General features: G+C 33.8%; 3 protein-coding genes across 3 annotated transcripts in view; 2 read left to right on the forward strand and 1 right to left on the reverse strand.

Moving 5' to 3' along the window:
• LOC137614378 (26S proteasome regulatory subunit 10B) overlaps window positions 1-4824 on the forward strand; it is a 74212-nt gene extending 69388 nt beyond the window's left edge. The window contains exon 8 of the mRNA XM_068344167.1: window positions 4667-4824. The gene's annotated coding sequence lies outside the window, so the exon portion shown is untranslated. The remainder of the gene's footprint in view (window positions 1-4666) is intronic.
• LOC137614379 (uncharacterized) lies at window positions 1148-24443 on the reverse strand. The gene is made up of 8 exons (XM_068344168.1): window positions 24372-24443; window positions 23713-23868; window positions 22715-22913; window positions 20965-21152; window positions 20531-20615; window positions 18617-18763; window positions 10645-10731; window positions 1148-3077 (listed from the first exon to the last, which is right to left on the reverse strand). Exons 1-8 carry the CDS (start codon window positions 24414-24416, stop codon window positions 2956-2958), a joined length of 1029 nt encoding a protein of 342 aa, XP_068200269.1. The 5' UTR covers window positions 24417-24443; the 3' UTR covers window positions 1148-2955.
• Window positions 24444-24905: 462 nt separating this feature from the next.
• LOC137660073 (uncharacterized) overlaps window positions 24906-25071 on the forward strand; it is a 25604-nt gene continuing 25438 nt past the window's right edge. The window contains exon 1 of the mRNA XM_068394795.1: window positions 24906-24961. Within this exon, the coding sequence (XP_068250896.1) occupies window positions 24906-24961 (56 nt within the window). The remainder of the gene's footprint in view (window positions 24962-25071) is intronic.

Raw genomic sequence — 25071 nt, forward strand, 5'->3', positions numbered from 1 at the left:
AAAGGGACTGAGAATTCATTACAATATCCAAGTTCCTGATTCTGGGTCTCCCTTTTGTAGCCAAACAAAAGCTTCTTCCGAGACATGATCTGCTTTATATCTCGGCTCTTGAGTTGGTATATAGCAACCTCTGTCTGGGGTTAATGTTAAAATTGTATTTAGAGAGATCCATGACTTCAGAAGGTAGCTGGTTTTAAAAACACCCAGACCAACGAGCCCCTTTCAACAGAGGCTATCTGTATCTTGATGACCTTCCATTTTTTAGAAAAGCCGATCTTTTCTCCATCCCTAAAAACCACGATGTGAGTCAAGTTGCTTTTACATTTGCTTTCTTTGGTAATATGCAATTTCCAGACACCCATAGTTTCATGGGTTGGTCTGGGCATAGGGTGTACAATAAGCACTACGTGAAACAAATCCAAGCAGTTCAATATGCTTGCGTAGTACCTAGCACATTCGAGACCCCTACAGGGTTAAGCCCCGGCTCCAGATACAGTATTCATCGGTCACCCTTATGATGACAGACTTGTTAGTTTCTCCTCATACTCTTGGGAACATGTGCACGAGCTGTAGGTTGAGCTTGGTGGCAGACAGCTGTCCTGTAATGGGCACAAGTACTGTACCAAGGTTCTTCGGGTACCAAGTCCTTGGAGATCACACAGCACTTTAACCACCCCAAAAATGGAGTTTTGGCAAAGGAAAAACTTCTTCTTGGGGAGGTGCTGTGTGGCAAGAACTGGAGGGAGGATTTCTTACTAAAACATCATACCCAACACATATAGCAGGTAACTTTCAGTTACTGAGGTGCTGTGGCAAGTTCGCGAGGTTTTTTCTATTCACTGGGAGACAATATTTCTCAGGTATTTGTCTAATTGTATTCGCTGCTCCAGCCTTTAACAGGAAAGTCCTTGATGACCACAAAGCACCCCCCCAAAAATAAGTTTTTCATTTGTCAAAACAACTACTTTTAAACCTTCATTTGTTCCGGCGTAAATACAAACCCTCCACTATTTATAGGGGTATACTTTCGGCATAGCTGAAAGAATACCCGTATAAATAGCTCCAGGTTTGTATACTAGGAAAAATACAAATTACTTACAAATTTGTTATTTTTCAATAAAATGAGGAAAAGGAAGTACGTAAAGTATCATATCAGTTATTTTAATCACATATACAGTAGTTACAATTGGGTAAATAAACTGTTTTTAAAAACGTGTGTGTGGTAAGATACAAGTGTACAACACTCATAAAAAGATTTTGCTGAAAATGTTTTGAGTATACATACATAATCATGAGTACAACATTAAATGGTGGAAAACATCTCTAACTACGCTTTTTGGATGAAGTTGTTTCATCCACTAGTGTGCTATAAAGAGAAGGGTAGAGAGATAGAAATACATAAACACACAAATAAAAAATATGGAGAAAGGGTCCAAGTCTTTTAAAGTCACTGCCATCACTATTTACAAATGATTACATGTGGGTCAGCAGCAAAGATGTTCAGTCTTGCATCCTTTCTCTTGTGTCATGATCAACAGGAAAACTTGGCTGACAAAGAAAAGGGGTACTGATGATATGAGCCCCTATTTTGGGTATTTCTCCCTCCATAACTATAAACAATGGCATTTTAAATCTGTTGCTATAGCCTTGTTAAATTGTAATTAAAGAAAAAAAATCAGTCAACAGAGGTGTTCATCTGATCTTTCCTTGTTCATTACATTATGGCATATAAATCATATACTAAATGTAAATTGTTCCATTATACAAAAAGTCATTAAATAAGGCATAATTTTTGCATTCCACTTGGATATACAAGTACCCTAATAATTTAACAGAATTCATGAAATGAACAATACTATGCTCAATTGTCTGTATATACATATAGTATAGTACACACAAATCCTTTAAAGAGAATTCACTTAATTCTGTAAAAATACTAAAGGAGCGAATGCAAGAAATATGCTCTTAATTACAGTACCATCATTTACACTCGCAGAATATCAGGTATTTACAAAATATAAAAAAAATACTGAAATGGAAAAACGGGCAATCCAATATGGCTGCCAGAAAAATAGAAATAGCAGCAGTATAAGTGATAAGTCCACTAATTGTTCATGTGCCGTAAAGTGAAATTACTATGCTTTCAAAATAGGTCAGATCCAATTAAGCTAAATGGCTAAATTGCTGACAATCTTGACCAAAGAGGTATCACATCTCATACAAGTACTATTCACAACATTCTATCTTCCTTGGTAATATTACGCTGTGGTCCGCAGAAAGTTAAGAGTACTTTGTGGGCATAGATGTAAAGTGATTGAGTTTTGTATTGCTGAAGGCTTTACAGTTACGCTCGAGTTAACTCGAAAACCTTCAAATACAAACGTAAAAGAATTATTCATTTGAACATTAATTTTGAGACAAAAAAAAACCCTTGTAAAAGAAAGTTGAAATATGCTTATGGTGGACTTTCACAAAACTTTTGTATTTACACCATAAAAATAACTTACTGAAGTATTATTATCATTATTATAACAGCTGCCAGCTAAGTCTGATGGCGTCAAATAATCAGAAGCACTGTATACATAAAGGCTGTTAGAGGTTCACCTCCCTCTTTAAAGTACTGAGGCTTTGTAACAGCTACACCCCTCAACTCACGCAATATGCGCTACTTGATCCAGGTCTGTTTGATTTTCGACGGGAAAATCACACACACGAGAAGATAAGAAGCTAAGGAATGCAGATGAAAATCATATAAAATTAAATATAATGATAAAATTAACCAAGTTGCAAAATGGAGGACTCTATAAAATCAGTTTCTGATTTCCAAGTCTCAAAAAAATTCCTCCCTTAATAACCCCTCAACTTCCCCTCCCCATATTGCTTGGAGAAGTGAGGAGCTGCAAATATCCTTTCTTAAACCTTCCCCTCCATGTTGATTTTCCTCACGATGGGATCTCAGTCCCATTCACCAACGTACATGGAGCGAGGGTGGAGGGGTGGTGGTGGCATAAACGCTCTGTTGGGCAGCGGAAGTCTTCCGTACAGATGGGCATATGGAGATTCGGTGAAATCAGAGTCTGTTGGGACAAAAAACAGAGTTTGAAAATGAAGAATTGGTACATGAACTATAATAATTACAATGGTTTGGTGAAATATTTTCATAATTAGAGGAATTTTAGTTTATTCTAAACTTAAAATGTAAACTGGCAAGAGGGAAAATTAATGCAGAAGTGAAACATATCAACATTGCAACAAGCTATTAATTGTAAGTGCTTTTGATCTAGATCATGAATAGATTTCTTAGGCTTTAAAAAAGTAGGAAAATAATTTTTTCTACAGTTATAAACAGATAGAAAGAAGGGAAAATAGGCTACTGTATAAGAAAAAACTGACCCCAAATAGTACATGCCTCTTTTTAAGATTGCAAGAAAATTTTTAATTTTACTGAAAAGCACTGGGAACTTAATCCACAAAATTATATTTTGTAATAATCACTCATCTCATTAAAAACAAAACAAAAGAAATAAAGAAACGTGAAACACTGATAAGACTTTTTTCCTTCAATATTCTGTTTTTGGTTATCCATTAAATTTTGTGGAATTTTCCCAATGCTATATTGCTTTCAAAGAAACTGGAGGGGAGATGGGACGATTTGGTGACCAAACATTTTTAATAAAGGTAGGACTACTTAAACATTCAGACCTACTGCAGTTAATAACCAGTTTTCAAATGTAGCTTTACCCAACTTTAAAGGTTTTAACGTAACCAGCCAGGAGGGTTCTTACCAAATATGTCATGTTAATCTGAATTCATATTCAAGACAACATGAAATATTGTTCAAAATTTCTATTGTCCAAATGAAAGTAAAATATCGTCACCCTCATAAACTAACTGCCTAAGTCATTTTCTCCACTTGTTGGGAAATCAAAAGAAAACCTTCTCATTTCCTAATTCTTTGGGTTTCAATTCGCAAATTCTTAACAGAAGAGTTTGTGAATTAGAATTTGGTAATTGAAGCTCAAGACAATTATATAAAGAATTAGGAAATGAGAAGGTTTTTTTATTTCCCAACAAGTGGGGAAAATGACTTAGGCAGTTAGTTTATGAGGGTGACGATATAGAAATTAGCCTTCTTTCTACAGTTTTCCAGTGCTTTACCTAGTGCCATTCTGCTTCTGGTCTTTAGAATGTTTGCTAAACTGTATTTTAAGCGAGTTACCCGTATTTATTAAAGAAATAACACCGTTATTCTACTTGGCAGAAATGACTGAATATAAATTACTCTTCATATTCATTAGATGATTGAATTATATGATGTATACAAGAATGTTTGTTATTCTTTCATCTACAATTGCATATTCAAAATATATACCGTTTTAAGAGTGATGTTTAACTGATCAGTAATAGATCGTGATAGCAAGTACTATCTTTTAAGTAGTTTTACATCATTTCACTTATCAAAAATAATAATATATCTTGTCGAATCATCATTGGTAATATTTGAATTAGTCGATTATGATTATTAATCAATTTTAAATGTAATCATCTTAACTGTTGAATACAACGCTAAAGCACGTAGACATAAGTGTGTTTGTGGATATGATATTGTGATAAAAAGTTTATTCATGCAGGAGAATGTAACGAGGAAAATTTACTTGGATTCCAGAGGTCAATAAATGAAGTCTTGCAGCTAATCCGACCAAATGATAAAAGACCAAAAAGGGTAAGAATGACACTAGTGCACAACAAACCATCCATCATGACAAGAAATGACTTCATATGTACAGACTCTACCGGGTATCATTTAACCTAAGAAGACTCATGATTTTACTGCCGTTGTGATGAGAATACTTTAGCTCTTGAGGGATCTGTTCTTACCTAGAAGCCTCTTGACGCCTTTCTTAAGCTTCCACTTTTTTGACTAAGTGTGATACACAGTTCATGAGTCCCAGTACGATTCCCATTCAGTTTCTAGGAAAGAATGGAAGGAATCGTTTGTTAATCGATCATCTGTGTGATGTTATTACCGTTATGATATCAAATGAAAAATAGACTCTTGATGGATGACCTCTCTTTCCAAATTCATTCCTTGTATTAAACAGGATTTATGGAATTTAATGACAGAAAATGAAGGGGGGAGTCTGGATGAATTTTACAAAATAGAAATGCTGGCATGGAGATGAGAACCAGGAAGAAGTAGTTGATTGAAAATGAATCCCTACTGTATCTGATTTTGTTTTAAAACTGAAAAATTACATAAATTTGTAATTGCACTTTCTCGAGTGTGCTTCTTTGCCTTTCTCAACTTAGGTCATAGAAGAATTCAGTTCATCGTGTTAACAGTATTTCTACAGTCTGTGTTTCTTCCTCTTTTTTCTTTATATGCAATATAGCTTAATTTTACCAACAGGCAGTCAAGGATATGATCTTCAATCGACAGGGAATGTTGAAGTCAAAGTCAATTGTCAGTAATTGAGTCATGACATGTATTCTTCTGAACATAAGCTGCCCTGAAAAAGAGGGCACTGAAGTGTATAGGATGGAAATAATGAGGTAGAATCATTCAAAAGATGATGTGAATAGGAACAAAATAGTAAGGCACTTTTCTTGGTTAATTAAACGAATTCGGATAAACAAACAGATCAAATTTATCTTTACTAAGATGAGCTATAGTATTTTGTTTACCAGGAGTAAAGCTAATGCCTTTCTTACTAAATTAACATGAATGCTGCAAAAAGCTAAACAACTATTTTCCCATCTTCTCATTCTGTGCCGAAACTTGTACTTCGTTTCCAATTTGAAAATGAAATTTGATGAATCAAAAATTTTCCAAAGTTCATTGTTTTTTTCGTTTTATGCTTGGGCATAATTTGAAATTTGTTTTGTACTGTATTTCTATTATCAAACCGACTGGGATGAGTCTGGTTGATACCTAGGCATTGCTTTTATTGGTATCATTAGGGTTGTGGTGGCCGATGTGCTAACATCCCTGACTAGTGAACACCAGACTGGGGTTCGAGTCCCGCTCAAACTCTTTAGTTTCTTTGATCGCTGCAACCTCACCATCCTTGTGAGCTAAGGATGGGGGGTTTGGGGGAGCCTATAGGTCTTATCTGCTGTGTTATCAGCAGCCATTGCTTGGCCCTCCTTGGTCCTAGCTAGGGTGGAGAGGGGGCTCAGGCACTGATCATATGTATATGGTCAAACTCTAGGGAATTGTCTTGCTTGATAGGCCACTGTCCCTCTGCCGTTCATGAGCGTCCTTTAAACCTTTAAATGGGGTTAGTTTCCGGGTTCCCAATAGATTCTTTTTTAAACCTTGTGAAGAATAACTTTTTACTGGAATCCCTCTCAAGATTCCAGTATTACAAAAGACCAGACTAATTGTTTGAGCTCTCCTCCGGTATTTTTTTTATACAATATTGCTGTTTTTTTTTCTACCTTTCCTTACATTGGTTTCTGTATTGTTGAATAGTAAGAAGTAATTGTACTTTTTACTGCTTTCAGACACTTGAATAGAGAGAGTGGCTTTTTATTAAAGAATTTCCTTCTGTTCTTTTTTTATTTTTACTTCAGTATTTGTATGCAATATGCTTATTTATGCTAATAAAAATACGCAACCACGTCCACATAACCAAAAGAATAATGGGTTACATTTGAAGAATAATTGGTTACATTGTCTGTGCAAGGAAATATATTTAAATACTGTACCACCTACAAAAGAAATGTGTTATATTTATTTTTCAGGTTTTCACCTAATATAGGGTTGAATAATTATTTAATTCTATTGAAACCCTCTTAACTAGTAACCTTTTAGCTACATCATTATCTTCACACTTTCTTCTGTTTATCAGATTCATGTACCCTGGCCCCAGTTAGAACATCCACTAGAATATGCCTCCCTTGCTGGTTAGGAATTTATTTATTCATTTTTTATCTAAAGGTAATTTGAATATAGTAGCCTGGTTTTGAGGTGCATTTGGGGGGATAGCTAGGTTGGTAGCGTCGCGGGCTTGTGTTTCAGAGGTCCCTACTTCGCGTCTCCGCTAAGGCGCGAATAGTGTGAGACCTTCTACCGGGGGGTACTCCCCAGGGTGGCGCCTGGGGGGGGGGGGGGAGTTAGAGGGGGCTAGTGATAGTCCCTGCTGGCTCATAGTCACCCGAGGAGATGATGAAGATCGTCTCAGGGGAGACCTAAAACCCGCAACTTTAACTTTTAATTAGCGAGAGGTTTAAGAGTAGGAAGAAAAGAAGTTGGACCAAAGGTAGATTGAAGGGGTAAAATCAGGGACAAGGAGCCCTGTAAGAATGCTTGAAGTACATCGCACAAGGTGCACTGGCGGAATTAACCCCCTTAATAAGTCTCCTGATATTTATGCTCCCCCTTAGTTTTGTGATCTAAATTTTAAAATAGATTAGATTACTGTACTTATTTTAAAATTGAAAAGGTTTATCAGAAAGTGCATACACATCATCATGCATTTCATTATTCACTAAGTAAGTATATCCTGTATATAACAAGATATATATGAAAGAAGAATACTTTAGTCTGTTTTTCGTCATAGGTCATGTACTGGGCATGAAGGTAACAACACACTTTTGAAAGTGAAGCGTGGAAAATGCTAGTCTAAGTAACGGTGCGTCCACACGATCCTAAAGACAACCGTGAAAACATCCTTACCAGAGCACAGTAGGGAACAGCAATGATCACTGATGGCATCAGACAAAGGAACACTGGGCAAACAACCACACTGTTTGTAATTTGGGCAAGGAATTTTGACACTAGCATGCACATGATTCCAGAAGTTACCATGTTTACTGTGTGATATCTGGCTGTTAAGTTTTTTGGTAGTTTTGTCCCATATAAATGTTATATGTATGGTTATAAATGCTTTTACCATCTTTAAAAAAAAATTATATCCTGTTTGGGTACATTTGTTTTATATTTGGTCTATGGTAACTTTATTATGTTCATGGAAAATAGTTATTTAGGTTCCCCATGCATTCTTCTAAAGTTTTGTAATTACAATGCTTCAGTGGGATTTTATTTATTTTCCATTACATTGAGGTTATTTTTTAATGCTCGGGACTGAAAATGACCTTATAGCTCCCGAGCCCAAAATTTGACTGAGTTTAGTACCTGTATGTAGACATAAGTGATCAATTTTGCATACCAATCTTTGCCTAGTGAACAATTAAATGGACCATAGGACTATGCTACATCTGGTAGCATTGTGTTTAGCCATATCCATGCCTTTGGCTTATAGTCTTCTGGCATCATCGCTGTTCATTCCTGCCCCCATACATGTCTGGTGATGATATTTGGTCGTCTGGTACTGCCTAGTCATGTGATTTTTTTGCTAAAATACACTATAGTCTAAATATGTGATTATGTGCTGATAAAACGAAGTAGTCTAAGTAAGAGAGATTATGTGCTCAAAAACACTATAGTCTAAGTAAGAGATCATGTGCTCAAAAACACTATAGTCTAAGTAAGAGAGATCATGTGCTGAAAAACGAAGTAGTCTAAGTAAAAGAGATTATGTGCTGAAAAACACTATAGTCTAAGTAAGGGTGATTATGTACTCGGAAAACACTAGTCTAACTAAGGTTGGTTATATCTTGAAAATGCTATAGTCTAAGTGAGTGATTAAGTGCTTAAAAAGACACTATGTAGTCTAAGTAAGGGTGATTATGTGCTATAAATACTAAACAAAATACCATGCTTGAAAAAGAACATTAATACAGTAAAGCTAAGAGAATAAGATAATTCATGCAAAAAAAAAATTAAATACAGCAGTCATAGAAATATGTTATCTTAAGCTTATAACGCAAGAGTAGGAATTCTGCTCTGCCAAAATCATATATAGTAAACTGAAATAAATAGCATGCAGTAAGAAAAAAAAAAAAAATTCTGGGCTATTCTTTACAAAACATTACTGAATATTTTCCATTGTAATTGTTCTGTAAAAACCTTATGAAGCTATGAAATGCCCCTTGTCGAATCAGTTTGCTCTTTAGATATATATTAAATATATATTTTTTTTCAACCTCATAGGTTAACCCTTTTACCCCCAAAGGACGTACTGGTACGTTTCACAAAACTCATCCCTTTACCCCCAAATGCTATAAAAAAATTTTTTTTTCATATTTTTGATAATTTTTTTAGAAAATTCAGGCATTTTCCAAGAGAATGAGACCAACCTGACCTCTCTATGACAAAAATTAAGGCTGTTAAAGCAATTTAAAAAAAATATACTGCAAAATGTGCTGGGGAAAAAATAACCCCTGGGGGGTTAAGGGTTGGAAATTTCCAAAGAGCCTGGGGGTAAAAGGGTTAAAATGGCCCTGACATTATATTCCTAAACAATAAGGCACACTGGGCCTAAAATAAAAAACATATTTATAATAAACTCCTGATTTTTAAAGTTATTACTTGATATAAATGGGTCCAAGAATAAAATTCTCTATACTACTCGAGACCTAAGATATTCATTTAGAGCCCCTGTATGAACAGAGCAGCAATGCCCTTCATTTTACATCACAAATGTACCATGTAAAGGTATAACAATTAACATGAATGAAAATTTGATTATCATTTGTCAAGAGGTTGCGTTGATATATAACCTAGTAGTTTGTAAGAGAATAGTAGGATACTGTTTAATTATCGTTTTGACTTGTGAAGAAAGACTGAACAAGTCTACATTATAAAACTTTTAGTATATCAGCAATGTAAACTTTTTAGTTTTTTAGATTTATTATTTTGCATAAAATGATGGAATGCTATTTCAATAACTTTTTATTGGGTCTTTTCCTACTATTCTCTAAATCAACTTTTGTAATCCTCAGGGACAATTATACTTAAAATATAACTAAATGAGAAATCAGGAAAAATAGGGTGATGATAATGATTAATAGTAAATCTAATATTAGGCTAAATTATGAGGTAATAGTACACAGTAATGAGCATAAAGAGAATAGTTGTCCTAAACAGAAATGGAAGTGGGCACATACCATGAAACATGAAAGATTATATTTAAGTTTTTATTTATTTTATTTATGAAGACTATTTTTTAATTACTGGGGAATTCTAAAGTAAATTCAAATGTGCATTATACATGGAACAAGATTCTATCTTAACTTTGAAAAAGAAAAATGGCACTCAGAAATGAAAGTTCAAGTTAAGAAATCTAAAACAAAAAGTAGTGTCACTTTTTAAAAATATGACATGCATTGAAATAATTTAAGTTTCTAAGAGACAAAAAAGCTGAAAATATTTGTACATGTAAATTACTGATATAAAATACAAAAAGTATGGGACAATTATTTTAAGTTCATACTGGTAAAAGTATCTTATTGAATAAAAATAAATTTACAATGTACAAATTTTCACAAGGGAAAGAAACATTTTTCCAAAGTGAAGAGAGATATAAAAATGAAAAAGCACAACTACAACCACCACCATTTACTTATATGAAAATTTTGCAATCTGAAAAACAGAAATAGAAGTTTGCAAGGAAGAATATAATCACTAACTACTAATTGAAGAAGTACAGTTGCTCTTTCTTTTTACTCAAAATATACCGTGAGGTAAATTTCACATACCAAAGCCCTATTAATCATAATTTTGCCCCCTTCACTCACCGTTTCTTGCTGGTAACGTTGGCACCCAAGAGCAGGGGTTGCGGTCTAGCCTGTGAATATTTTGGGCTTGGTTGTGTTGCAAAAGAGCTAGAAAAGAAAAAAGACACACACATGCTTAAAGAGACGGTGCATAGCAAAAGCAAATTGTGCTCCCTCGACATCTTGTAAACTACAGCACAGTTGTAAAAGAAATAGTGGTAATAGAAATAGCAGTATATAGTATAGTATTTAAAAACAAAACAAAAAATTTAATTCAAGGTGACATGATTGCATAATGCCTATTCCCTTTCCAAGGCATTTTGTACTTTTTAAAACTGCATAAATTTTCCTGCTCAGTCGAGTATTTTTGGTAGTGTTACTATTTGTACAAATTAAATAAATGAACTGTACTTTTCATCTTTAAATGACCAGCCATATGAAAATCCAGTATTTCAATAAAACTATCTATTAATATTACATCATTAACCTAAAGTATTTTAGCTTGAATACTAAGACGAAAATAGACTCAAAGACTGGGCTGAACGATTCATCAAAATCAGGGTGGCTGCAAATTACAAGACAATATTATAGAAGTTAGACAGCAGCTAAATACAAAAAATAGAAGGGAATGAACATGAAGTAAAAGTTCAAAGACAGGTGGAAAATTATTAGAGCCTAAAAAAAAAATTAATGTTAACTACAACGCACCACACACCCTTATATAGTATCCTTTTGTTATTTCTTGCCAATCCCTAATGCATTCAAGTATCACAAGCACTATTACCTACAATCCTTAATGCATTTAAGTATAATACGCACTATTACCTAACAGGTCCAATGCTGCACAATTTGAAGCCCTGTCCACACGATCGCGCATCCCCGACGGGCAAGCAGTGATACCAGGCCACAATAGTTAGTGAAAATGAGGGTTGATGACGTCAGATGCGGGAAAACTAAAGGCAGGGGTCTGGCAACACTGCATGATGCCAGATCCCTGTCTGTGGTTTTCCCGCTTCTGACGTCATTAACCCTCATTCTTACTAAACCATTGTGGTCTGGTATCACTGTTTGCCCGTCTGGCATGCTCGATCGTATAGACAGGGCTTTAGGAGTAATGCTGAGAATATACTGTAAATCTGTTCTGAATTTAACAATTACTTAAACAAGATATAATATCAACTATAAACTGACAAAACTGTAATTTAGAAGCAACAGAATGCAGTACCAAACTGATAGTACATGGTACCATTTATTGTACATTCCATGCCATATTTGGTACAGTATACCTAATATTGGTGTCATTCTGAAATTCACTGTACACCACATATTGTGTAATTAGAATTGTTTTCAATAAGGCCAACAGATTTATTAACCCTTTTACCCCCAGGCTATTTGGAACTTTCCAACCCTTAACCCCCAGGGGTTATTTTTTTTCAAGCACATTTTGCAGTATATTTTTTTAAATTACTCTAACAGCCTTAAATTTCGTCATAGAGAGGTCAAGTTGGTCTCATTCTCTTGGAAAATCCCTGAAGTTTCTCAAAAAATTATCAAAAATATGCAAAAACAAATGTAAATATCAGTTTTTTGCAGGGACGTACCGGTACGTCCATGGGGGGTAAAGGGATGAGTTTTGTGAAACGTACCAGTACGTTCTTTGGGGGTAAAAGGGTTAACTTCTTTAATTCAGGAACAAGGACCTGTGCCATCATAAGACCAACTTCTATATTATATCTATTACGATAATAGTAACCGCAGCCATGTTCATTATATAAAACAGCCACGTTCATTATATAAAAATTCATAAATCTAAAAGATTAAGGAATCGAGTCTACGAACAGTAAATGAACGATAATCAATGGAGTATTTTATACCCTAACCAAAATTAATTCTTATTATTTTATCTCATGGCTTTAATAAATAACAATCATGTCACCTTCCCTTGACCCTGAGACTCAAAAGTAGAGACAGGAAGAGTTGAAGCTAACACTAAATTCTATGCTGAAAAAACGGAACAGGAGTTTTATAAGGCACTGCAATTGTGATATGTTCATAACCAACAAGAGGAAAATGTCACATGGAAGTAAGATTCAAGGTGAAGGATACATGAGGATTAATATTTTACTTAATAAGAAAAAGGTGGAGTACTTTCTTTGTAGACGAGATGTTCTTACAGACATCATAAGTATTATTGCTATTTTCACAAAGTTATTCAAGTACTTTGCAGGTTATTATTTAAGGTATATACAGTACTTGGATTAAAGCTTTTTCATGTATCCTGCCTTGAAACAAAGTGTAAAATATCACAAAAAGTAGAAATTCCAAAGCATAAATAACGTTTACAGTAATGTTAGAATTTATTTTTTTGCTGGTTCCGAGGTTTTCTACAAGCTATCGCTAAATAACCATGGAAAGTCTCGCTGCTGGTGTCTATTCTACATTCACCATCATCACCCTGCATGTATTTAAATAAAAATATATGTGCACAAGAAATTACCACAGTAGATTTTAATGATTTCCTAAAGAGGGATTATGTTTAATTTTGGAAGAACAAACAATAATTCCAAAAATCACAAATTTTAAAAGGTAATATGTACTTTTCCTAGCTCCACAAACCTAAGATCTTTAATAGGGGTAGACTGTCGTCAGAATCTACCCCTACTAAAAGCACGAAGGCTTGTATTCATGCAAGAACAAATGCATTTCCGTAGCTCTACGACTTAAAATTAATGAATTATATTACTGAAGTGCAGTATAAGTTACTTTACTGAAGGTATTACACTATGGTGAATAACATCTAAAATGAAGTGCATAGGAGAGGAAGGAACTTCAAATGGTCACATAAAATTAATGCAGAAAGCAACTGATTTGCAATATTAAAAGCTAAAAATATCAGGAAGTATCCTGTAATTTAGAAAATTTAAGAAATATAAAAAATACTTATGATACTGTACTTCTACTAAACAAAGGTAAGATTACATTCAGGTAAATTATCAGGCCATTAAAAAACATATTAAATAAAGTGTAACGAAACATTGAAATTAAGAATGAGATGTCTACAACATATTTCAGCCAGCCAGTATGGATATATTTTCTGTATTTGCCAGCTTGAATATCTTGATACTATAATGATGTAATGGTTATTAAGCCTACCTAAAAGGTATGAAATACTTGGCATAAATGTGTTTATGACATGCTCCATACACAAGGGCAGGTCTAAGTAACACTCCAAAGAAAAAATGTCTGTAAAATTAATTGAATATCAAAGTCGCAATTAAGTAAGCTTAGTGAAATACTAATTAAAATGAGACCTCTCAGCAATTGATAGCATATACAGTTAAATCCAGCTCTGATGCAGAGTCTTATAAGCACCTACATATAATAAAAGCATTTAATATTTAGTCCTGTCTGATTGTGGGGAATCATCGCTATGGGCTGATGACGCAAGAGCCTGCGTTTTCCATAAGGTAAGAGTCTAAAACGAACGAACGGGGAATCGTCTGAACAAAATTATGTCAAAATAAGATAAATTATACTAACAACAAATTTGCTACATCAAAAGCTAACTTAAATAACTTGAAATACTGTCCTGTACTGATTTACAATATGTTTACATACGAGGAAACTTAACTCTCTTAAACCCCATATCATACATTCTATATCCTGAGATTCTTGTTCCCTTGAGCCCCATGTGAAGTATTTTCCATTTGGTAATTTTTTCATTCCTTAATTATTTCTGCATATAATTGTTTTTACAATATATATGATACTATATATCAGGGGATAGAAAATTACAATAATCTTAAATTCTTAGTGCCTATAGTTTTTGTGCCAAGATGTATTAAGTAAATAATGCCTAAAACGGGCCTAGGGCTAGGGGGATACATTTTTGTGGGTGTGAAAAGTGACAAAAAGTAACAAGACGAACTGTACTGAACACCTACAAAAACAATTTGGGAAAAAATAAACTTTGATTAGTCTGTAATAAAAATAAATGGTACTCAATACAAAAGTAAGAATCTGACAGACAAAAACCAGCTGTCACAAATGACGAGGAAAGTTACAAAAAAACACATCATAACTGGCTAGCTTTTCATCCTTATCATATAAAAAGAACTTTACTAGGCAGAAACTATATACTGCACCACGTAAAGTATACAGTAACAGCTAAACTACGCAAGTGCCTTGCAATATGGAAAAAAATGATGAGCAGTTTTAACGAGTTCAGTTCTGATTGGTTAATATAAACAATGGTCTTGCATTAATAAATCAACACCATGTTCAATATCTGGTAGGATGTATGAAATATATCCTGTTTTATGTTACCAGTCAAACAGAGTAATGTAGTTTTTCTCTGGCTTGTATCATTGTATGGTTGGGAATATTCAGTCTATTTCGATTAACTGGGGTCCAACTATACATAGTAGAATATCAGTCAAGCAGTCAAATGGAATTAATTTTGAGAACGATCATGCTTTTTACCATTAAGTCATGCAGTCATTTAATGCAAAATCCCTGTAGAGGCATATACACAGTGAACTGTATATACTATACTGTTATGTGAGTAGACTTTGGGAAAAAACGAAATGCACAAATTTACTTAAAACAAGAATTTAGATACAAAACTATTCACTACTGAAAAAATTCAGTGAACAAAATATATATTGAAGTAATTTTATGAAAGTATTTTTAATGACATAATAGAAAATATTTACAAAAAGACTTAAAAAATATTTAACTTTGCTTTAGCTTTGTACATGCCATTTCAATTCGTGCAAGAAAGTTTGTTATGAATATTTAAAAATAATTTAAGCCTTCAAAGTGTATAGTACAGGAATTATGCAATAAAGACTTTTAAGACTACCTATTGTTTCCTTGAGCGTAAGAAGACTTGCAAGTGATTAACACTGCCTAAGAATGCATAAGCTATTTTTTTACATGATTATAATGTACATGAAGCAGCAATAGTCTCCAGTTTAATGAAATACAGTCACAATATGTGCAAAGCAATTTTGCCCTTCTGCTTGCTTTTGTTATAGGCTTACTTCAGGTAAGTTCTCAAAAAGTACCTTATTTCTGCTTCCTACGCTCAAAGGAACATCACTGCAGATGATCGATGTCTTACCCTTGGCAACAAGAAGTCGTTTGTGATGCGTCTGAGGAAGGACTGGTAGTGGACCATCCCATCTCATTCACTTCAGTCAGTCACAGTGTTGACGTTGATCGTCATGGAGGGAGGAAGGGATATGTATAGAGATCGTGGTTGAGGGGAAACAAGGTCACGGTGGGGTTAAAAACTAGGAGGCACGTAGCCTTTTGTGAGGATTTTCTAACGGAAACAAATTGTGTTCTGTGATGGTGTAAAATGTTTACAGAGATAAACTACAGTAGAACTAAGAAGTAAACAGATACTAGCAAATAATATGCACTTCATAGGAGTGGAGTTTTTAACTAAGTAAATATCCCACAAGTGTGGAAAATGGCCTTTATACATTTTGAAGGAGAAATTATATTTACAGTACAGATGTTGAGACATCCAAAGAATCTGATGTCAAAAAGTTCTTCTTATATGCAAGACCCCTATCGTGGGGAGGAATACAAAAGAATTGACTAAAAGAAGAAATTCATTCTTAAGTAGAAGCAAGGATATTACTACATTACATTTGAGGCTCAGAGTGAAGCCGAGGTCAGATGGAAGTACAGTTTTGTAGAGTATGTTATAAATGTTGTGTCATGGTAAAAAAAAAAAATTATTTTAAACTCTTAATATTTGTACAGCGTGTACATGTTCTTTAATTTGTCTTTATTGGCAAGTAAATAATTCAGAAACAAAGGAAATTTATATTTACTACAAGCATTGCAAAATAGTTGATATGCAACAATTTCTTATGAATCTGCAACTTTTGGTCATACTGTAATTTCTTAGAATCATTTAATTACAATGAATGCTTGAACCTTTCTTCTGAGAGGTTTCTTAATCCTAACTTTATCTAATTTACAACCAAAGATAACTACATAACTATATATCTTGTACCTGGTAATTAATATCACTTAATAATTTTTTAAAGGCAAAACTTTCCAAGGGATTGCCAATATAAGACGAAAATCCTAATTTTACAGCATCATAAGTTACGGTACTTTTCATCGAGGGTATGAAATTCAACGACTTCCTTGAAGTAGTGCTAAGGGACGAAGAGGCCTGGTCCATAGTTGCTAATGTCTGTTAATTTAGACAGGTGGCTGTGAAATTATTACCATATTTCAGTTCCTCATGAATAAAATTGCCATCAGCACAACAAATACATTTACATAGCCAAGTTTGCATGATTGAATTGAATAAAGATTTGGTTTCAAGTTGTGAAAATCAAATCAATTAGTGTATAGGAATAAAAATTATGTATTATTATCATGAATTATGTATTATTAATATTTAAATGCTCAAGGAAGCCATGAATACTTTTATGCAGTGGAATATTTTGCTTTAAAGACTCAAAAGGGATTACTGGCATTGAAATAATGCTACAAATTCAATAGTAACTCTGCATAATCACTTATGATCAATAAACGGTAATTAAACAGTACATGCTATTAACTAGATTTACATTATTATATAGCTATTATAAATTTACCCAATGACTAGATAAATTACTTACAAAGTTAAAATTACTGTACTGTACACTGTTAATAGATTAAACTAAATATAGTACAGTGCCTAACCGAATAATCACCATCTTTCTATACTTTAGAATTGAGCACAAAAGATATAAAACTCCAACTATAGGTATCTTAAACTCAACAGCCCCTCCAACTAAAATAAACGTCTCCATCTGGAAGAAACCACTAAGCTGCTCACACAAAAAGGTCATTTTTAGTACTGTACATACAAGAGAAATAAGAACTTTCATATTCAACATTTATGCTGGGACATTTTAACTGCTCATCTTTTGATATGAACTATTAATCATCAGATGCTTGTGTCTATACCGTTTTCTAAGAATACAAACCTAATCTACTTGCTCCTTTTATATAAAATTTACAAGAACTTAATACTCCAATATTATATTTGAAATACTTTGCTCTGAAATTAAATCAATGAGCCATCTACTTTGTAATAATATCACACAATCTCTTAGCATATTTATAGTTCACATATTTCCTTTAGTGAGTAAACATTATGAATATTTGGAGTGGTAAAGCCAAAAGCTTGTTGAGAAAGTTACCATCATGATTTCCGATTTATCTTTAATTTTCACTACTTGTGTAAAATTTCAGTCAGTATGCATGAAAAACTGCATTACTGGATTTAAAGAATTTTGAACTACTTACTTGCCAATATTTTAACTGCATTGATTCACTATAATCTATATTCCATAAGTTACAAAGGTAGAAAAAAAAGCCTGATATTGTAGGCAACAGCACACCATTTAGACAGTGTGAAAACCTACATAATGTAAATTCTGCAACATTTACAATAATAACTATAAGAGGAACAGAAGGTTTTACCCTTTTCAATCCTCAACACCAGCATTCCCCTCATCACCATCATTATCATCTTCATGTACATAGTTATCGCTATCTGAATAAACTGGAGGATGGGAATCAATATAAAGTGGAAGAGACTGAGGGGAGGAAACACCATGGTGAGGTAAAGAGGGTTGAGGAATCCAGTGGGGAAGAGGTGGAGGTGCAGAAAGAGCTAGATAAGTCTCCTCAGTTGGAGAGCCAGGGGTTGGAGACATTGAGCGAGACTTCATTGATAAATTCATCCTACTATATGCGTGGGCGTGATGACGATACTGATGGTGAGGATGATGGTGATGGTGATGAGAAAGCTGGTGATAGTGTTGATGTTGCTGTTGGTGTCGTGTCAGAGTCTGTTGTTGTTGTTGTCTTCGGTGGGTGTTGCTGCTATTGTTACTGTGGTGTGCGTAAAGGGGGTAGTGTGGGTGCGATGAAGTGGGGGGTAGTGGTGGTGGGGTGGAGGGAGCCTTACCCATGCCCGAATCGAAGCTGCGGGTATGCCACATAGGGCCTGGGGGACCGTTGACGTATGGGGCTCGAACCGGCTCAGCTTTACCCTTCGACTTAGATTTAGCGAAGTTGGGAATGCGAGCACGGAGGCCACAATAGTAAGGGTCATCTGAAAAGTAAAGAAATACTTTAGTTCATTTTCTATATGTGATAATAATGATGATTATGTTATTATAATAATAATGAAGATAATACAGAAATAACAATAATGATAATCTTTAAATCTAAATGAGATTTTGTACAGTATAATCATTCTCTGTATCCACAATATACACATGAATGTAATTAATTCAATATTATCTGCAGAACCTCGATTATTGATACATATAATGCCATTATGAGAATATTCTTGTTGTGAGAATTAGATTCAAAACAACCAGTGAACATTTTTGCAAGATGATAAAAGGAGATTATCTTTCTTTTGCCTTTCCATTGCTCGAGTATTGCTTTTATAAATTGAGAATAACAAGAAATATGTATAGAGTAAGTAAATCCTGGCTTGTAGCTTCATTTGTACATACTTTTTTTCATGAAAAAGTGCATTTACCTAACACAATGATGAGGAAAAAATGGAAAGATAAAGGAGAGAAAAATAAGTAGAATCATGATGTTGTTAAAAGAACCTTGTTGATAAAACACATCTTACTCTTATGCAGATTCTTCAAAATCTTTCTTGTCTGGCTAATAAAATCTCAATGGCTTTTTTCAAAAAAAAAATTTTATGAATAATATACTAAATGAGGACTGAAAAATATAGTTTATTAACTAATTTTCAATATTCTTTGTTTTAAACCCACTTTGAACTTATTCAAGTGCTTTTAGAAACAATCAGTTTTATCAAGTGTGAGGCATATGGAAAATTTGCAGCATTTTGATTATAAATTAGAGTACGTATTGGTTATTATCATAATGTGGCTTGATCTAAATAGTGTTCTCTAGACTTTACCATCAAAATAAAAGCTCAGAATTTACCCAAACTTTAAAATCTGACAAAGTTTAAAAACTCCAATGATTAAACATACAAATTGATTCGGAGGACAAATTTTAATTGATCACGTGTTTCAACTATTCTCTTATGGTCACAGGGCTCAGTACAATATATTTCTTACGATATATTTCTTAAGAGATGCAGTTAAACTAATTTAAAAGAATGGCAAGCTATAGACAGTATTGAATAAAAATACAAGTGACCTTTCACATTCTTTGTGGTACTCCTCAGGCATTTCCCTGTCTTCTAGATGAGAGTACAGTAGTGTGTCAAGGTGAGCTATTTGACTCATTCTCACTTTCTACTGATTTATAGAATTTGGACCCGAAATCCTGTGCTAAGGCCTTTTTTTCATTGAAATGTAACTGCAGGGTTATCTTTCCAATTACATTATGAAGTAAAACTTAAGATGTCAGAAAGCAAGAAGGAGGGGGGAACAGAAGTACAGAAGGTGCAGGCAGATACTGTACTGCAAAGACTATTCAGTACTGTCTACAATGCAATGATGGTGGCAGTAACCCCCTTGCGGGGCACTCAAATGAGTAACCTATAAATCCAAGATAACGTAACTAATAATAAAGCACAATAAATAGCTTTAAAAATGTTGTCAAATGTATATTGAATATTGCAAATAAACGCATACATATTCTTGGGTCTATGCTACAGTATAATGAATGTGAATATATGAGCAGTATATGTTACAACCAGCATATTGCTTAAATGTGTATGGACATGAAAATAAAGCAATTACTAGACAGTAATGTGCAGTATTGCCCCAGTTATCCATGTTGGATATAAGGGATGCTTTTCTATTAATGAATATTTGTGTGTAAGATTGTACAGTATATGTAAAAGAACACACCTACACTAATGGACACTCTCTCTTACCATATTTGCGATCCTTATTAGACTTGTTGTTATTCCTTGCGTTTAACTTGCGGAATGCGTTTTCATCCAGTACATCATAATCGGACTGTTGGATATAAAATCATTTCAATGTCATCCTTAGTTTATACATATTGCAATTTATTCATACATCAAAGGTTACTTTTTATAATTCCTACAAGTGAACAAAGAATAATATTTCAGGTTGGGTAATGTTTACTGATTGAAAAACTCATGGAAAATCTATTTCAGAATGAAATATCAAACAATATGAAAACTTGCTTAATGATCCTTCTGTACATATAAACTGATACCTAACTTAATATTGGTTGGGATAAATATAATTTGAATTAAAAGCATTGCTGAGTATAATATGAGATCAGTTAAACTTGCACATGTTTATGAAAGCTTTGGCCACTTTGTTTATCAAGCATTACCTTTCCATTTGATCTAGGCACAGGTCCTGGTGGGTAGTGGGGATTGTCTCGTGGGGGCAACTTGGGGGGCTTATCCTTACGGTCCTTTCCGGAGGATCCAGAGGAAGCACCAGAGCCTGCGACACTGTAGGGGTCCTCATCAGGAATGGGGATCCTTGGTCGATTTCGAATGTTGGGAGCAACTTTAGCTGTTGGAAAATAAGTCCACTTATAAAAATTGTAATTACGATATAACCAGTGTACTATTGCTATGGACTTCAAAATTCTTTAAAAATGCATCATTCCAGAAAAGTCTGATATACAGTAGAAATACTTGAACATATATCTACTTGAAATAATTAAAGTTGTACAGTATCAACCTAATAAGTCTCTCAGAAATAAGTGGTATGAAAAAGGAGACTACAACCAACCAATGCATAGCACAGTATATCAAGAGAACAAAAATGTAATTTCATTTTGCATATACTGTACACGAAGACAAAATCATAAGTAAAACTCCCATTATTATTATTATTACAGTACTTAATATTGTGCAATGTATATCCATATTTTCTTTCTTGCTCTTTAAGACGTTCCACGCATGTGTGACCAGTATAAAACCCAGGGAGTATTTTTTAAACCAGAAGTCATGTAACAAAACACCCTCAAGGAGACTACCTTTAGTGTCTGGTTCTTATTTTCTCTCCCTTAAATTTTTAGATTTCCATCTGGGTTAGATTAAGCTCGTAAACCTTTATAGGAATCCTTAAATAATCCTTTAAGACATCCTACGCAGGTCTTTCTTGCGAGGTATGAATCGGGGTTAAACGGTCAAAACAAATCCGCTGTTTATTCTAAATTTCTTCTGTGTTTTGCAGCAATATTCCTTTTAAACATAAAAACATCTGAATTATACGAGCAATTTACTCATTTTTCAAGTTTGGTTTTAATCTACAGTATCAAGGAGGGGAATTGGCACTCATCAATGAATGAATGCCCAATGATCACTTTATATAACAGCCCATCCTCTTGTCTCAGCATTAATATTGCACATACTGTACTGCTATATCATCTATGAAGGCTGACTTCAATTGATTTTGTTGAGCACCTTGATCTTATAAGTTTCTCTTCATGTGGTGAGTTTTATAGTGGCTCAGATACAATAATGATCTTTGGATTTTTTTTTTTTTTTTGTATATGAAGGAATACTAAAAAGTATAAACAATTTTAACACTGAAAATAAAGGATAACTTCCAGTAGCTAAAACATGAAGACAAGCACCTAAAGCTGTTAATCACAGTCATGAATACTAATTTGATTATGATATTAATAAAGAACACTTGTACTAAAATGAAATGAGGTAAGCTATTTGAAAAAATAATCAAAGAAAAAATATACAAAAAAACATTATATCAAGATAATATTTAAACTAACTAAAACACGTTAAAAGGAAAAAAATATTACCAATAACTACAAACCAATGCAAACTGGTACAACAGTTCTCCCTTTATTCCCAATTATTATTATTATTATTAGTCAAGCTACAACCCTAATTGGAAAAGCAAGATGCTATAAGCCCAAGGGCTCCAATAGGGAAAATAGCCCAGTGAGAAAAGGAAGGTAATGTCCTATATAAGCTATTAACAACGTCAAAACAGATATGTCATATATAAACTATAAAAATACTCATGTCAGCCTGGTCAAAATGAAAAACATTTGCTGCAACTTTGAACTTTTGAAATTCTACCGATTCATTAAAATGAAAACGTACCTGGAGGCAATTTACTCTTAAGCATATCCATGGCAACAATATTGACCATCATGACCCAGATGGGACAGTCGAGGAGATCTGCCTCGTTCTTGACGAAGGCGATGATGCACACGCACTGCAACTCGAGCTTGGATCTGTCTGGGTACTGGCGACGCATCTCACGGTTGACGTTCTGCTGGAATTTGTTCATGTCGAACAACTGCAAGAATAAAGAGGAATATGAATGTTGCAATGATCATTTGCACCTGGTCAGAAAATGGGTAGTTGAACAAGGTTGCCAGATAGGTTAGTGTAAAATTCCCCAAGCATATCCCCAAAACAACCCCAAAATCCCCATTTCCACAAATATATTTTCTTCTGATCATGTAGGCTGTAGGCTTTACTCATATACAAATTATTCACTATACTTCATATAGAGTGCTAAGTAAATTAATTGCAACAATATAAAGATTTACTAATTTTTGTTTCTTCATAAAAATGTGTACAGAATATCCCCATCAGACACCCAAAATCCCCATATCTGGCAACACTAGTTCTAGAAAAAAAGTGCTGCCAGATATGGGGATTTATCCCTAGATTTGGAGATTTTGGGTGTCTAATGGGGATATTTTGTACAAATTTCTATGAAGAAGAAACACAAATTAGTAAATCTTTATATTGTTGCAATTAGTTTACTCGCACTCTATATGAAGTATGGTGAGTAATTTCTATATGAGTAAAGCCTACATGATCAAAAGAAAATATTTTTTTGTGGAAATAGGGATTTTTTTTTTTTTGGTTGTTTTGGGGATTTTTTATCATGAGTTTTGGGAATTTTTACACTAACCCATCTGGCAACACTGCTAGAAGTGACATAATGAAGACTTGTAGAAAGGCTCAGATGGGAGCATATGAAGACATTATATCTAGCACCATATAAGGACTTCCAAGACATATTCTACAGTATATTCTCAAGGGTAGATCTATTTCAAAGGCTTCATTCCCCTTTCTTAACTCACCATGACTGGCCTTTCTGACTCTAAACAGCAGTTGGGGAGTTTGAGTATCTCGTTGCTTATGGCGTTGTCATCGCTAGACATTTTGACATAGACTCCGGCTTTGGAAACCCTTTTTATCAGTATGTTGCCTTGGTCGTCCATCTTCATCTTTACACCCTGGAAAATATTTATAATAACAATAACAATGATCACATGATGAAATTATAACAATTTCTTCTCAGGACATGTAAAACTTATTTCAAACTAGAATTACTCTCAAACTACAGAACAATATTTATCTTAAGTCAGGCTATAAAAAACGTATTATATCGTCTACAGTTATCAAAATAAGATATATTTTCATTAAAACCAGATATCTGGAGATTGATACTTAAAATGAATTCAAGTCATGATTTATTGAACGCACACACATTATGAAAATTCCATCATTTTAACCGCGATAAAAAAAAATTGAATTTAAAAAAAAAAATTAACAACGAACAAGTTCTTGAATTATTTTATTGCCTGCATTTTAGTAGAGTTTCCTTCCTTCTACTATTATTTTCACAGGCAATTATGTTCTTCATTAGCTAATAATTTATTTCCATTGTTAATTTTGACTCCATTTACCTTCACCATAGCTAGAGAATCTCTTCTACAGCTAATCAACAAATACTTACTTGGCCAATGAGTCTTTTGACTTCATCTGTCCGTGGATCACGCATTGGATTATCAAAGCCACATAAACCAATTCTGAAAGGATAATTAGAAAATTAGAAAATTTTGAAACATATTGAAAAGGATAAAAGAAAAAAATTACTTGATTAAAAAATGGTATCCATAAAGGCAATAAAAACTAGAAAAGACAATACCTATATTTTACACAATTATTATTATTATTATTATTATTATTAATTGCTAAGCTACAACCCTAGATGGAAAAGCAGAATGCTATAAGCCCAGGGGCTCCAACAGGGAAAATAGCCCAGTGAGGAATGGAAACACGGAAAAATTAAGTATTTTAAGAATAATATCACTGTAGGAAAAATAAAAGGAATATGTAAACTCTAACAGCTATGGCCTAAAACTCGCCAGAATCTCCATGAAGAAAGATCAATTAATCTAATAATTCTTTCAAAAAAACAGTATCCAAAATCATATACAAATTAATATTTATATTGACCTGACTAAAGCACAATTGCCACCAATTTGAAATGGAAAAGGATATTGAAGTGCTACGCAAAAGCCTTATGATTATTTACAATTGTAGGTTACACCTAAAATACACAAATAATCTCTCTCTCTCTCTCTCTCTCTCTCTCTCTCTCTCTCTCTCTCTCTCTCTCTCTCTCTCTCTCTCTCGGGATACATAAAAAGTAT

This window comes from Palaemon carinicauda, chromosome 20, assembly GCF_036898095.1.
Source record: "Palaemon carinicauda isolate YSFRI2023 chromosome 20, ASM3689809v2, whole genome shotgun sequence".
In the NCBI taxonomy this organism is placed as follows: domain Eukaryota; kingdom Metazoa; phylum Arthropoda; class Malacostraca; order Decapoda; family Palaemonidae; genus Palaemon; species Palaemon carinicauda.

Coding starts and splice junctions, on each gene's coding strand:
- LOC137614379 (XM_068344168.1), bottom strand. CDS start 24,416: ATGCGTGATCCACGGACAGATGAAGTCAAAAGACTCATTGGCCAA. Junction 20,616..20,964: donor TGCCTAGATCAAATGGAAAG/GTAATGCTTGAT, acceptor TATATCCAACAG/TCCGATTATGATGTACTGGA. Junction 18,764..20,530: donor TAATAAGGATCGCAAATATG/GTAAGAGAGAGT, acceptor TTTACTTTTCAG/ATGACCCTTACTATTGTGGC.